The sequence below is a fragment of the Nannospalax galili genome, unplaced genomic scaffold (assembly GCF_000622305.1).
Source record: "Nannospalax galili isolate Female #2095 unplaced genomic scaffold, S.galili_v1.0 scaffold541, whole genome shotgun sequence".
NCBI classification, from domain to species: Eukaryota; Metazoa; Chordata; class Mammalia; order Rodentia; family Spalacidae; genus Nannospalax; species Nannospalax galili.
This window is the reverse complement of record NW_008345054.1, coordinates 2310403-2326244: the sequence shown is the minus strand read 5'-3', so window position 1 is coordinate 2326244 and position 15842 is coordinate 2310403. Positions and strand designations below refer to the sequence as shown.

General features: G+C 43.5%; 1 protein-coding gene across 1 annotated transcript in view; it reads right to left on the bottom strand.

Annotated features, from left to right (window-relative positions):
• Window positions 1–7608: 7608 nt before the first annotated feature.
• Barx2 (BARX homeobox 2) overlaps window positions 7609–15842 on the bottom strand; it is a 73166-nt gene continuing 64932 nt past the window's right edge. Inside the window, exon 4 of the mRNA XM_008841371.1 lies at window positions 7609–7922. Coding sequence (XP_008839593.1) covers window positions 7656–7922 — 267 coding nt within the window. The 3' untranslated portion in view covers window positions 7609–7655. The remainder of the gene's footprint in view (window positions 7923–15842) is intronic.

Here is a 15842-nt window from a genome sequence, read left to right as displayed (position 1 = left end):
CTCCGTATTTTGCCCTGAGATCAGCCTTGGCCAGCTCAGCCTCCTTATAAGCAAGCAGAGGCCTAGTGTGGGGAGATGGCAGACTTCCATCTGTTTCAAGTAGCCGTGCATGATACCTAACCATGTTAAGTGTCAATTTTCCCACCTCTAAAATGAACATGACAATAATAAGTCATCAGTCTCCTAAGGGAATTAATGTGATGATGTAAAGGAAGTTCCCATCATAGCCTGGTTTGTTTTCAGGATGCATTAAAAAGATACCAGACTTGGAAATTGCTACTTTCAATCAAACAATTTGTATGAGTGAAGATCCAGGTGCTTGGGGAGGAAGGCCACCTGAAGGAGGGAAGCACTGAAAGAACCAGGAGGATTCGGATCAAGGAAGTTGATTTCGGATCATGAAGGGCCAAGGACTGGGCCTGACATGCCTTAAGGTTCTTGGCAAGCGTTCTGAGCAGGTGCACAGCTGCCACTCTGCCTGCTTCAAACTGTGTGCGCTCCAGCAGCCAAGACAAAGGAATGAACTCTAGACCCCAGCATCCCAAGGGAGAGATGACACATCTTGACGAACAAGGTAAATTCAGGCACTCCAAGGGCCCTTGCATTCTTGAGTTGCAGGAGAGGCCTCCTCTTAGGTTTCGGTTGTTCTTGGCCTGCCCACTGACCTGGGGCACTATTTCCTCCTCCTCACTTCTCCTCTCCCCTGTGCCTCCCCCACCTTCTTCTTTAAAAATGTTTAAAGGGTTTTGTCAGTGAATGATCTTATTCATGAAGCAGGGATGATGACAGTTCACAGAGCTAAATGGGCACTTAACTGTGTGTCTAATAAATCCGCAACAAAAATAAACACAAGGGAAGAGGGTTTGGGAAAGAAAGGACTCAGGCAAGCTGGCTGGCTGGTTGGCACGAAAGGAGCCTGTCATGCTGATTTACACAGTCCCCTGGGAAGGCAGGATGCCCCAGGCCCTCTTGGCCAAGGGTGACCTACAAGACAGCCCAGAGCAGCCAGGTGAAGGCCAACTACTGAGCACACCTGGATGCGGAGCAAATGGTGGGTAAGAAAGGAAGCCCGAAGGTCATTCCATCCACTGTCCATCAGAGAGGCGAGGGCAAAAGGCAATGAGGCAAAACTAAACTGGTGCTGAGCCACCTTTCCTCAGGATCCACACCCAGATTACAAATGGCATTACCAGGCCCTTTCTGCCTACCCCAACCACCCTCCACCCAAGATTTGGGAGACAAACTGGAATTAGAGGTATATTCAAGTGAACTTAACAAACACCTGTTGTTCTGGTGTTAATCACCATTCCAGGTACACAAGGGGCCTACGTAAGACATTCACCCTCTCCTAGCTGATCTGGCATGGAAAGGACATGCTCAGAGGGAAAATGTCTGTGTTGGAAGAACCTGGCTGGAATCTGAAGCCCTGTATCCAAATGCACAAATTATAAATTTCCCCAAGTTTTTAACTCATGTGAAGGCATAGACACACTACTCTACTCTTCATTTCCCATCACTGATTAGTCAGGGCAGGATTGCCCCTAGCTTCTGACCCTGGCAGGCACTGAGGACCTCTCTCAAGTCACCACCATCTCTACCAGGTCCCCCTCTGCAAAATGGAAAGTCTGTCTCTGGCTTCTGTCCATCCTGAGCTTTTAGTTTGGGTTCCGTCTTCAAGCCCTTGAGCAGAGCCCAGACCTTCCTGCCTTTGCCCTTTCAGCCACCCCACTCCATGCTAGGATAGGACTCTTCCCCATCCCACCTCCTGGAATCATAAGCCAAGCCAGCCTCTTGACCAGCTGCCCAATATCATTTTGTTCTAGACAGATTTTAAATTTTGTTTTAGAAAAATGTTCAGTTGGCACTGCCTTGCCCCCAGGCCAGTCAATGTCAGCACTTGAAGGAAAGCTCCGTAAGGACCTCTTCAGAGCCCCATCCAGACCTTTCCCAAAAGAGTACAATCAGTGGCCTATTGCCCCATGCTCACAAGGCCTTCGGATGTGGGTTCCCTGTTGCCCTTCTTTCTCTGTATCGTTCCCACAGAAATGTAGCCCCACATTATTTCTCTTGGGTGCTGGGAGGATTTCAGCAGATAGCAAGGCAGTTTCCTTTGGCCTCTTGTCTCTGCAAGCAACCCCATGCCTGTGGACACCTGTGCTGCTCTGATGACAGCCAGGAACCAGAGTGCTTTATGATGAGGAGCCTCAAGCCACATGACAGTGAGAAGTGCAAAATCTCTATAGAACCTCCCAAAAGAAGTTAATGGAACCAGGAGAATGCAGACCCTCCAACTGAATAGCTGCGGATCTTTGGAGACCTCAGCAGGAGAAAGAGGAAGCATGAGCACATAGATTGAAAGACAGCCTCAAGGGATTTACGCTCTAATAGGGGAACGAAAAAGAATCCATGTCCTTCTTGAGAAAATAGCAGGGTGGCAGCAGCAGTTACAAAAGGTGCATTAAGAGGAAGAGGCAAGGGAGGAATGAACAGGTTGGACTAGAGAGGAGCTGAGGTTAGTTAAGGAGCATTCATAAGAGCAGGTGACTTTGGACTATCCTGTGGAGGTGTGAGGAAGAGGAGAGGAGAGAGGATGTTGTCTCTTGGACACAAAGCATTCTGGAGCACAGTGAGGGGCTTAGGGTGGGGTCAAAAAGCACTAGGTACTCAGAACTTTAGGCAGTGCAGACAATTACATGCATGGAAACTCTGAGAAAGGAGTTTCTGTACATAGTGCATTTCAGCTCTGCCTTCCTGTCTCTCTGTAGTTTCTTTCAAATGGACGGAAGAGGAAGATTGGGGAAATCCCAACAAACAACTGCAAGAGAATTACTGGTCTTGACCTAGCCACAGACCTGGGCACAAGAGAGTGGTAAGAGCTTTCTGGACAGTCTGGATGTGGACACAGAGTTGGGTGACTGCTGAATCCCTGCTCACTTTCTGCTGAATGCACAACACCAGCCTAGCTGAGCCATCATTATTCTAAGCCCAGCACTCCAGGCCCTCCACCCAAGCTCTAACCTGGACCCAGCCTGTAGGTGTGGGGCAATATTGCGATGAAAGAGGTTGAAAGGTCCTCAGAGGAACAGTGAACTCTCAGTGCTCCACCGAAGCCAAGAGAGGGTGGCAGCATCCTGAGACTTCTACGACAGCACTAAAAACACCACAAATCGTTGTCTGTTATGTCTATTTAGATGAATTTGAGGGTTTGTCGCTCATCCCATGAAACACATTTGATTTCTGAATTACACAAGGGCTAGAGGTATCGTAGCAAACCTTTAAGGATAGTGTGTGAACATTCTGAAGAATACAGTGACCCAGACCACAACTCGTGGTTAGATGAACATGAATGCTTACTGACAGCAGGAGTCCATTTTCCACGAGAAAAGACAGTGGGAGCAGAACCAGGGATACCCCCTCAGAATCACTGTTCTGGAGCCAGCAGCATGTCTACCACAGGCCTCTGTCTGGGAGGAGAGAAGGCTTGCCAATGAGAAAGACTCTGCGGGGACTCAGCTCTGGATTTGGTTCTCAGCATGGCTCCCAAGTCACTGTAGGACCCAAGGAATGACAATCCATCTCTGATTAATGGGCTTTTGCAAAACTAAAATAAAAAGCCCATTTCACAGCTCAATGGGTAGTGGTAGGTCAAGGCATGTGTGGAAGGGCTCTCTCTCTCTCCAGGCTTCCCAGAGCAGGGATATCCCTGAAGAGACAAGGCCGAGGTCTCTCCTGGGTCTGCTCTTCTAAGCACAGATTCTCAGGACTTGCCTTAGTTCTCTCTTCCTCTAGAAAAATTCAAAAAATCAGCCAGAGACCATCCCCTCAAATATAGTCTGAATCCCATGGGTCATCATCCTGCATGTCAGAGAAGGTAGAGAATGCATTTATTTAGTAATGCCTGTAAGAGTAGAAGTCAAGAGGCATCTGGTAGACACAGAGAGGGAAATGCTAGTGGGGGCAGGGAGTCATTCAATAATTTGTTCCAGAATGGCATAGAACAACCTCCAGTGCACATTCTCGAGGAAACTGGTGAGGCTGGCTTCTAGATGCTAGTCACAGGTCCTGGGAAGTATTTAAAAAAGGAAAGACATCTTAGTGTCAATTGTATTAAAAATGAATTTTTCTTATGAAACTGTGTATTTTAATAATGAAATGGAGATCTTTTTTAAGTTTAAAACCTCATATAATTTTATGTCTTATAGGTTTTATATGGAGTACAATATTGTATAACTGTATTAAATCAATTGTAAACATAATAACTGTCAAAGAGATAGCTGCACCCCCATGTTCATCTCAGTACTATTTATAATGTCCAGGACATCTGTCAATCTAAGTATCCAACAAAGAAAATACACTGTGGTACATACCCACAGTGGAATACTATTCAGCCACAAAAGGAAAAGAAACTCTATTATTTGGGACAAAATGGGTGGACCTAAAGGTCATTCTGTTAAGCAGAAAAAAGGAACAGGCACAGAAGTCAAATCTTCCTTTGCACATAGAAGCTAAAGATGGCATCATAGAAGTAGTTGAGGTAGTTTATCAGATGTTGGGGATGGAGATGTCTGAGGATATGTCAGGTGAAGGCTACAAAATTTAGGTTAGGAGAAATAAGTTCAAGAGATCTATTGTACTACATGGTGATTACAGATTATAGAGTATTATCTAATTAAAACATAAGAGATTTTATATGATCTCACCATAAATAAATGATATGTGAGATCATGCATGTGCTAATTTGACTAATGTAAACATTCTATATTGCACACAGAAGTATGTAAAATTTGTATTAGTTGATTACAAAAGTAAAAGAAAAAAAAAAAGGTCCAATCTGGCCCATCTTTGAGTCACCAGGAAAAGCCACGCACAGCTGAGGCTGGAGGATAAGCCTACAGTTTGTAAGTGGAGGTAACCTTGGGCTGGGCCTTACCCAACAGAAGGAAAGATAATCCCAGGTCTTAAATTCACCAGTGAAATGTCTTCAACCCCCCAGGGGCAAGAAACAAACCAAAGAGGATGGGCCAAGGAGTAAGAGCTGCAAGCCAAAAGCGTCTGGAACCTAGCACATGGGAAAATCAGCATGTGTGCGCACTCAAATGGGTCCATGAGGTGACAGTCACTGCCAGAGACCACAGTGAAGGACATCATGAGAGCCCAGGGCAAGAGACCAAAAGCCCTCACAGGACACCAGCATCTGAATGCAAGGCCTAGCTGGGACGATGAAAAAAGAACAGTTCTTAGGAGCTAGACAAAACTGGCCCGGAGCCACTATCTTTCTCTGGCCATTGTGTAGATCCTCTGGCTTGTTGTGACACCACCTGGTAGGCAGATCATAAAACTGTACTATGGGGTGGGCAGGAGGTGAGGGAGACAGCTTTCTGCATGCTTGGTACAAGCTACCTCTCTCAGGCAGCTAGGTGTGGTCTGCACAAACTGGTTTTCAGAGGTCAAGTCCTTAACTCCTTTGTCTATTCACAAGAGTAGAGAGAAAGAATGCTTTCTCTGCTGATCTCAGCAGCAAAAGGGGTAAGGTGCTGCCTTGCCAGAGTCAGAGCTGCAGCTACTTTTTCTCTGTGTTCATGGAGAGACGGCAGGCAGGGCCTTGCACACAGGCTGATCTTTCCTGTTTGACTCTGAAATGAGTTAGACGATGGTTTCACAGAACTAGTAACCTGCCTGCCTCCAAGTTGAGGCCTCTGTTAACAGCCTACTGGTATTCTGCAAGCCTACAGCTTGGTGGAGTGACTATAATTGATGACTGGCCAGTCAGTCACTAATTAGGTATTATGTCCTAAAAGGCATCACAGGGAAACAACCCTAAAGGTGGCCCCTAGAAATTAAACCTACAGCCAGCATGCATGTGAGTCAAACGAACCCTCCCTTTAGGAAATTTGGTGCCCACCTCTTTCCTGGTCTTATTTAAAGCGGAGCATTGCTACTGCCTTCCATGTCTCTCTGTGATGCTGGGGTGGAGCCCAGGCCCTTGTATATACTAACCAAGCACTTAACCACTGGGCACCATCCCCATTCTGTGGTATCACTTTAATATCGAAGTAACTGAGTACAGCTAAACCGGCCATTTGTAAGTCTACTTTCGTTAAAAGTTGGATACTTGGGGCTAGAGAAAAGGCTCAGTGGTTAAGAGCACTGACTACTCTTGCAGAGGACCTGGGTTTGATTCTCAGCATCCACATGGGGGCTAACTCCAGGTCCAGATCTGACACCCTCTTCTGACCTCTGCAGGCAGTGCATGACATGGGTGCACTTACATATATGCAGGCAATACACTCATACGCATAAAATAAAAATAACAAATAAAATATTTTAAAGTTTGATACTTGATAAAGAAAAGCTGAAAGGTCAGATAAGAAACCAACAAAAATGATTACTTTTAGGGGATGGGATAGAAGCAATACTCCCTTACATTGTTTTGATCTTTTAAAGCATAGCCCTTTATTGGCTCTTCTAAAGGCAAAACAGGGCCAGGCTACAAGAGGGTCAGAAGGTAAAGGTGCCTGCCTCCAGCCTAATGAGCTGAGTTCAATCACAGGCATCCACATGGTGGAAGGAGACAACTAACTCCCACAAGCTGTCCTCTGACTGTCACATATGTATACACGGTGACATGAGCGTGAGTGCACACACACACACACACACACACACACACACACACACTTCATTTTTTAAACTGAAAAAAAAAGAGTTGGAAGCCTCAACTGCAGAGCAGCTGGCCGTGAAGCTGTCCAGTGAGCAGCCCAGCCTCTTGTTTCCCTGACCCCAGGATCCCAATATCACTTCTGTGGCTCCTGTACTTAAGCACCAGAGGTCTGGCCCAACCTTTTGTTTTAGAGCTGGGGAAAGGAAGGCCCAGGAAACATGGCTATCTCTCTTTCCATAAGACATCTCTCTCAAAGAAACAACACAATCTTTTTGAAAGATTTAATTTTAATTAAAAAATAAAAGTTATCTTAACATCTGCATTTGCAGCTTCAAGGATGGCAAGTCAAGGAAGCAAGAAAAACAAAGCTTATCAGTTCTTGGTCACCAGACCATCTTAGAATGGGTACAAAGGCACACATGTCTCCAAACAAACAAGCAGGACTTAGAGACATTCCTAGTAACTCACAACTGCCTCCAACTCCCTTTTCGCCTGCCCTTAACAGTCCCACCCTCCCCCCAAAAAAACCACAAACATTAAATTCTCTTTTAAAACTACAGAAATAAGTGCTGAGTTAGCAAGGAGCCTGGGCAGGCCACCCAAGCACCTCCACCTCTCTCTGCTTGCTGACTGGCTGCCCCAGAGGGTTTCAAGGAGGAGGAAGAGCAGCCCTCTTCTGCAGGCCAGACCCACTTGCCACACCAGCAGGTTGCTGTACCTAGCCCCACAGTCATCACCCAGCCGGAAGGCAGCTCTAAGGCCCCACCTCCCTTACTCAAGGGTTATCTGCGGCTAACACAGCCTTGCAAGAAGGGGAAGGCCTAAGGCAATCGGGTCTTCACCAGATGTTCCTGATGAAACTGCCACTAAGAGGAGGGAGAGAATTAAACCTCCTCTGCTCCCTTCGCCAGGCTGTTAAGAGGTTCTCTCTCCTGAGTCCCCTTGCCTTCTCTTTTTTCCCTTCTTCCCAAGCCCCTTTCCCCCAAAGAACTTTATTTTAGCTTAATAGTGGGGGTTCGGAAGAAGCTTCTGGCAACTCCTGGGGTTGGCATGATGCCTCTGCCACCTCCAAGGGGACATCACATCCTTTTGGTTCCTGGGCATCACAGGGCTCCCTGTGTCCCTGAGAGGACTCCAGGTGTCCCTGGCTCTGGGCCTGGCTGTTCATCTTCTCTTCAGCTTCAATCTCCTCCGATGTAGGGATAGAGTTCTTCTTGGGACGCCCCTTGGGTTTTGTGGGTGCTTCCTGTCCACCTTTAAGTACCTATGTGGGGGGAAAAGAAGCTATTGAATTCAATCAATTCTTCCTCCTGCATTCTTTTACTCCCCAATATACCCTCACACAGCATCTATATGTAGCCTTCCCTCGAGGCAGCAAAGTTACAGGGTTTGGCCAAATGTATTTTCAAGCTATCCCTCTAGTCTGCTTCATCCATGTCCAATACACTTTTAGTCAGCATCACATGCTTTAGCATTTAATAGTCTGATCATAAACACAAAAATATCACTGCCTTTGGTAAGGACATAAATGAAAAGTAAAGGCAAATGTGATAACTAGCAGACTGACAGACTAGAAGGCAGTGTCTGTAACAAGCTGTAAGTGGAACATACTAGTGTGAAAAATCTAACTGGAATCACCTTTTCAACACAAGTAAAAAGCTTTAAAATTTGAACACTCTTTAAAAAGAAAACCCTTAGGGTAAATTCTCAAAACTCACCTAGGATTAGAACAAAGATTGATCTGCAAAAAATACTCATCTCAACATTGTTTATAACACCAAAAGTTAGAGGGGTACCCTAAAAGTTCAGCAGTGTAATTGGTCAGATAATTACAGTAAATTCCAAAGAGAAAGATTATTGATTGCCATAGCAATTGTTATATAGGTGAGTATTTACATGGAAAATATTATGACTATATTTTATGAAAAACAGGTTATTAGCATAGTCCAACTTGAAAGCTAAACAACTATATACCACCTAGTTTATAGCACCAAGATCAGGGATGATTTTCATCTTTTGTATTGTGTTAATTAATTTTCTGAATTTTTCAACAAGGATCATTCATAACTATTTCTGTTATCAGGAAGGGTTATAAAACATATTTTCCTGTACTGTTGAAAGTAATAGGCCATAATCACAAAGGTAGGAAAACTAGGCTAAATTTCATCTCTGCCACTTACCAGCTTTGTCTTTGGGAAAGCCCTTTAAAGAATTTGAGCCTCAATTTCCCAATTGTAAAATAGGGTCAGAAACACCTTCTATCACAGAGTGAAGGTGAATGGGAGTGACCTGTTGTGTATATGAGAGACTAGAACTTTCCTCTGCTCAGAGCAGCCTCTCTCTGTGTGACATCTCTTGGAAGCCTGCCTTCCCTGTTTCTCCAAGTCAATCAAACTCTTTCCCCCCTGTACCCTATGAGAACTTTCACAAAATGCTATCATTACATACTTAATGTGCCTTCCTCTCTCGCTAGTTCCATGCACATAGAAGGCTTTTGACAATTTTTATAAAATGAACTAACCTCTCTTAATAAACATTTCCAGAAAGTGGATAAAAGATATAAAACTTGGCATGGTAGCACATGACTATAATACCAGCACTTGGGAGGTAGAGGTGGGATGATCAGGAGTGCAAGATCATCTTTGGCTACATAACAGATTCAGGGCCAGCCTGAGCTACATGAGACCCTGTCTCAAAAAACAAACCAAAATAAAATTTTGGGAATAGGGGGAAGATATAACCAAAACGCATTCTATACATGTATGAAATCTCACAGAATAAAAAAAAAAAAAAAAAAACCTAAGGCTCAGGGAACACAGAGGAACCAGGGATAGAAAAAATAGCAATGTGTCTCTCAACTCTCACCTGCAAAGTTTCCTCATGCAACAGATGGTGATTAACCCCGAAAGACACAACTGGCCGAAGTGCAGAGAATAAGAATCTGAGGAGTACTTATCCCTAAATAAGGCTTCTATATCAAATCTCTGCCACTCAAGGCTTGGGGACCATTATGGAAGAGGGGGTGGAACGATTGTAAGACCCAGAGAAGTTAAATGACCACAAAGAAACAGTTTTCCAGACAACTGGGAAGTTACTCATATGAGCTCACAGTGGTAACAGCATGCACAAGATCCACACAAGTTCAAGCCAGACAAAATCTCAGTATAGAAATGGGGAAGTGGGTAAAAACCCCAACTTTAGCTGAGGAATTACTAGCAACCAATGACTGCTAGGAAAAGGAGAGTCAGTTTTCTTTAAGGGTGTGATACTAAATAGGTTAACCAGGCTCTAGTGGATGGATCCACACTGAAGGACATTTGGAGACACATACTTAACTCGATAGGCTTTAATACATATAACAGAGTACATGAACTATAGCAAGGGGGGAACTATTAGAACTATTAGAGCAGATAAAGTGCAGATAAAGGAGGGGGTCTAAATATGATCAAAATATAGTGCATGAAATTCACAAAATTCAATAAAAATTTAAATATATACAAACATAGATATCAGAATCTTTGTATATAAATTGTAGAAATACCAAGAAAAATTCATTTTTTATTAATGAGATGATTCTGAAAAGCATTTGATCAACTAGTCATTACTATTAAAATAAATCCTCCTGAAAAATAATACACACACACACACACACACACACACACACACACACAAAGCAGGCAAAAGAACTCATACTCCCATGGTCTTTACTGATGTTAAAGCTTACATACTTACTCCATACTTATGTTCAAGAACCCCACGAGGCAGACAGAGATCTTTTTTTAATATTCATAGTTTACTTTGGAATGTCTTTCCCCTGTTGTCTCCAAACTGTGTTCTGTGTAGGTAGTTTTCTGGGTAGCTGGTGGGAAAGACTTTGGGAGGGCTTGGATTGGAGATTTGGGGTGGGAGATAATTCTGCTACTTTCTACGTTGGTCAGCTTTGGATACAATGCCCGAGGTAACTAAACCTACGAGAAGAAAAGGTTTGTTTCCCTCATAGTTTCAGTGCTTCAGTCCACAGTTGGCTCGCTGCCTTGGGGCCTGTGTCACACGTCATGGTGGGAGAAAGTGGTGAAGCTGCTGCTCTCATGTGGTCAGAAAGCGAAGAGAAACAGATAGGGGCCTGGGTCCCAGTACCCCGCCAAGGATACCTCCCAATGGCCCAACTTCCTTCCACTAGGCTCTACCTCTGAATTTTTGCAATTTTCATACAGTATAATTTGATGGTATTTAGATCTCCTTCCCCATCTGTGCCTCCCCTTATTGCCCCCCCCAATTTACTCTATTATATACATATAATAAGGTCTGTAGAGTTTAATTTGTGTCCAAATATCCTTCCACTGGAGCCTGGTTAACCTACCAAAAGTCCCATCCTTGAAAGAAACTGACTCTGCTCCTCCCAGCTGCCATCTGTTGACACAATTTCCTTAGATGAGGTTGGAGCTTCTTACCACTTGTCTATGCTGGGATTATTTCTGGTTTGTAGGTTCCACCTCTTAAAGCTTCCATCATCCTCCCAATAGCAATACTTGGGGTTGGGGGTTTTCTAATCAGACTACAGTACCTAAGCTAATGCCATCTTAATGCCATTTTGCGCAGAAGCTCCTTGAAGGCAAATCTCTCCTATGAATATCTGGCTGCCGTGAACTTTCTATGTAGTTACTACAGCTTTATTAACTGTTTATCTCTCCTTCAAGGCCAGAAGAGGGCCTTCTTAGGCTTCAAGAATGAGTACAGGGGTTGGAGAGGTGGTTCAGAGGTTAAGAGCACTGGATGCTCTTATAGAGAACCTGGGTTTGATTTCCAGCACCCACTGGCAACAAACAGCCATCCTTAACTCCAATTCCAGGGGAATTTGATGCCCTCTTCTGATCTCTGGACTTACATGCATGTAGGCAATACATACATACACATAAAATAAAAATAAAAATAAATAAAATATTTTTTAAAAGAATGAGTGCAGGGGCTGGAGAGATGGCTCAGAGGTTAAGAACACTGACTGCATCACTTCTCGGCCTTTTGGCTAAGATCAAGTGAAGAACACTGACTGTTCTTGCAGAAGATCTGGGTTCAAATCCTAGCATTCACATGGCAGCTAACAACTGTCTGTAACTCCAGTTCCAGGGGATCCAACAGCTTCTCTATCCTCTGTGGGCACTGCACAACACTGGTGCACTTACCTACATGCAGGCATAACATACACATAAAAACAATAAATAAAAATTTTTTTAAAAAGAATGAGTGCAGTAACTCATCAAACCTTAAGTTCTTTTAAAAACAGCTTTGAGATATAACTCACGTGGTTGTTTCACACATTTAAACTGCCCAATTCAACAATTTTATCATAACTGCCAAGCTGGGCAATTATTGTTACAATGTAAAGTTTAAATAATTTCATCATCCCTAATAGAAGCCTCACTGGTATCAGCAGTCATTTCCCATTTCCCCCACCCTCCTTGCCCTCAGGCCCAGGTAATCACCAGTCTTCATTTTTTCTCTATGGCTGTGCCTATTCTGGACATTTCCTATCAGAATCATAATATGCGTACTCTGGAGACTGGCTTCCTTTACTTGGAATGGTGGTCTCAAGATTCACCTATGTTGTAGTATGCATCGAAATAACATTCCATTTAATGTCTATACCACAGTTTGCTTACTCATTCACCAACTGGTGAACTCAGGTTACTTCCCCCTTGTCAGCTCTTGTGAATAATGCTGTCATGAAAAAGTATGCAAATATCTCTCCAAGACCCCACTTTCACCTCTTTCCTGTATATGCCCAGGTGGAATTGCTGCATCATACTACAACTCTGTGATTAACTTTCTGAGGACTCCTTTCAAAGCAGCTGCACCACTACACATCCAACCAACAATATGTATGGATTCCCATTCTCCACTCCCTCACCAACACTTGTTATTATGCCTTCTTGATTATAGCTATCCAGCAAGTACAAAGTGTGGTCTTATTATGCTTTTGATTTGTATTCCCTGATGGTAACCATTTTAAGCATCTTTTCATGAGCTTATTGACCATTTGTATGTCTTTTTCACTATCCAAATTGTCTACTATGAATAAGTTGTAAGAGTCCTTTAAATATTCTCTATATATATCCCTTATCAGATAAAACATTTGCAAATATTTGCTCCCATTCTGAGGGCTGTACCCCCTCAACACACCTTTTTTTCTTTTCACTTTTTGATGGTATCTTTCGTGGCACAAAAATTTTAAATTTTCATTAAATCTAATTTAATTTTTCTTCTGTTATTAATGCTTTTTATGTCATATGTAGGAAAAATTGGTTTAATTTCAGGTCACAAATATTTACTCATGTTTTCTTCTAAGACTTTTATCATTTTAAATCTTACATTTGCATCTGTGATTTGTTTGTGGTTAATTTTTGTGTATAGGTGCTGGAAAAACCATGTATTCTTCTCAGTGAATACATCTTTTCAGCTGGGATTCCTCTTGATTTATTTAAATCCATCCATACAGCTCACATAGAGATGAGAGGCGACCTTCAACAGGGTATAGACAACGACAGAAATCAACTCTGGGGGAAGACACTCCTGTATTCTTTTTCTGGTAAGTCAGTATCTGATTTTGATGTCAGTGTGAGTGCAGGCTTTTGAAAGCACCTGAATGTGCCAAGATGGAATCTACATGTTGAAAGCAGCTCCACTGGGTATGAAAGAGTTTATACAAAAAGTAAGTTGCCCCATGTAGTAATCAAGTTAGAAAAGGGCAGGTCTAAAGAAGCCACCTAATTGGCAAAAGAAAGTCCAGCCCAGTAATTAGAGAACACCACCCACACAGCTTGGATCAGCCCCACCTGGCTGTTTCCCTACAGCGTGAAAAAAAGTCAAAACAATCAGATCATTTTCTAAATGGAATAAAACATTCCAGTGCAAGCAGTAATTAGGAGATAACTATCCTCCTGGCTGCTTTCCTCATCGACCTCTGGCCCCATGTCTCCCAGCATACCTGAGACATGCAATTACCCCCACATCCACCCTGCACCAGGGCTCCACACTCAGAAGCACCCTGCAGCCTTTCTCTTGGGGGCTCCCTTCCCCAATTATTCCTAGAGCCAGTTTGTTCCTTAGTCCAGAATGGGCATACAACTAGTTGCATATGAGATCACAAGCTTGTCTAGGCCGCTCACAGAAACACCTAGCATGAAATCTTTCTTAGCTATGTTTGCTGACAGCTTTCCTCTAGATTCTAAATTGAGGCATTTGAATGTCCTGTGGCTGAAGCTGTCAAGACAGGGCCTTTTGCTTCCTTCCTGAGGTATTTTGATAGGGGACCAGGCTGTCGCCTCAGAGAGAATAGGATGTCAGTGTAAACAAGATCTTCCCTCCTTCCACTCACAGACAGGATACAGAAAGGGCTTGTTGGGATCAGAGTGAGCCAAAGGCAAGAGCTGGACTTGAACACAAAACCCCTCAACCCTCAAATCTAACATCCTCTCCAGCATTTCGTTCTGCAAAATGTTCAAGGGACACGTGAAACGTGCAAAACCTGCAACATTTTTTTCTGCCTGTTCTTCATCCTCACTTAGCCAACAGACTCCAGGTTCATGAACTGGCATGAGTTTTGAGCCTCCCCTGCTCCCCACTCCAGTGCAGTGAGGGCCACAGAATTGATGACAGTTTCTGTGAAGCCAAGAAACAAGTTTGCAACCTCCTGCATGAATCTCCTCCCACAGTGTTACTGATTACCTTAGCTATTTGTCCCAGCCTAAAGATGGGATGTCTCATTAGACCTTAAACAGAGCCATAGGGCCAAGGCTCTGCTAGAGAACAAACACCCAGGACTCCTCTCAACCAAAAGAGGGGCTCGAGGGGTCCTAGAATCATGTAGAATTCACTTTCAGTAAACCTGTCTTGGCCTCCAAAAGTTCAGATTCTCCAGAAACATGAATTTTGTAGATAAAATATAAAAACAATAATAATAATAACAATAATAATAGTAACGGCAGTTACCATTCTGTGTGGCAAGCACAATCCTAAGTATTTTTTAAATATTTTATTCTTTTTATTTTATGTGTATGAGTGTATTGCCTGAATGTATGTAAGTGTGCCCATGTCATGCAATGTCTGCAGAGGTCAGAAGAGGATGTCAGATCCCCTGGAACTGGAGTTACTGATGGTTGTTAGCCACCATATGGGTGCTAGGAACTGAACCCAGGTCCTCTGCAAGAGCACCTAGTGCCCTTAACCACTGAGCCCCTAAGCCCCTGTCTTAGGTATCTTTATAGACATAACTCAGTTAATACCATAACTCAGGATAAGGTACATGTGATGCTTTACCAAGAAGGTGCATGGTAATCTGTCCAGGATCACATGGAGAGCAACTGGTAACAGTTTCACTGAACTGTTGACTACCCGGAGACAACGCAAAAGCTAGTGACATGCATGCATATGGTCCACCCAAATTCTGCAGTGCTGTTTGGATCCTCTTGTGGAAGAGAAATGAATTTTAAAACTGAAAACTATTGACTAATGAGATATGTTTGGTCCAATGCAAAACGCTATGGATCTTGGAATAGAGGGTGAGCGTCCCTTCCAATGTGTAAGATTCAATTTACTCAACCCGCTATAGGTTACAGATGCTGACCAGTCAAAACTCGTCAGAGATACTATCTTGGTTTTGGCAGCTTTGTTGTTGGCAGCCATGTGAGTAAGTCTGAGAATCAAGTGCTAATCTTTTTCCAGTTCCAATTAGGTTACTAGCCTTGAGACATCTTTATTACCCAATTATCTTTTTCTTTTCCTCTCCGTACCTGAAGAGATAGCCTTGAAACAGCTTTACCAGGAAAATATGTGAAGCAATCTGGATCTCAACAATGCCTCGCTGTTCTGAGGAAGTCAGAACTCAGATCACAGCTGAACTCGTACCTCATGCTTAGCTCCCGCCATTTTGAAGTTCAGGGCCACAGGCCTTCTACCCCTTCTTTCTGCCTGCAGTTCCCTTCATGCCATCAGTAGGGACATTTCCGCTCATCCTCTGAAAGCAGCTTAGACGCCTCTTCCACAAGGCCCTCCCTTCTCTGATCTGCTTCTGAATTCTGCCAACCCTTCCTCTGTTGCCCTGATTGCTCTGTGTAACTTAATTTTCAGGTCTATCTCCCACACTTGACTGAGAACCTTTTTATATTTTGTGTGTGATTTTTTTTTTTTT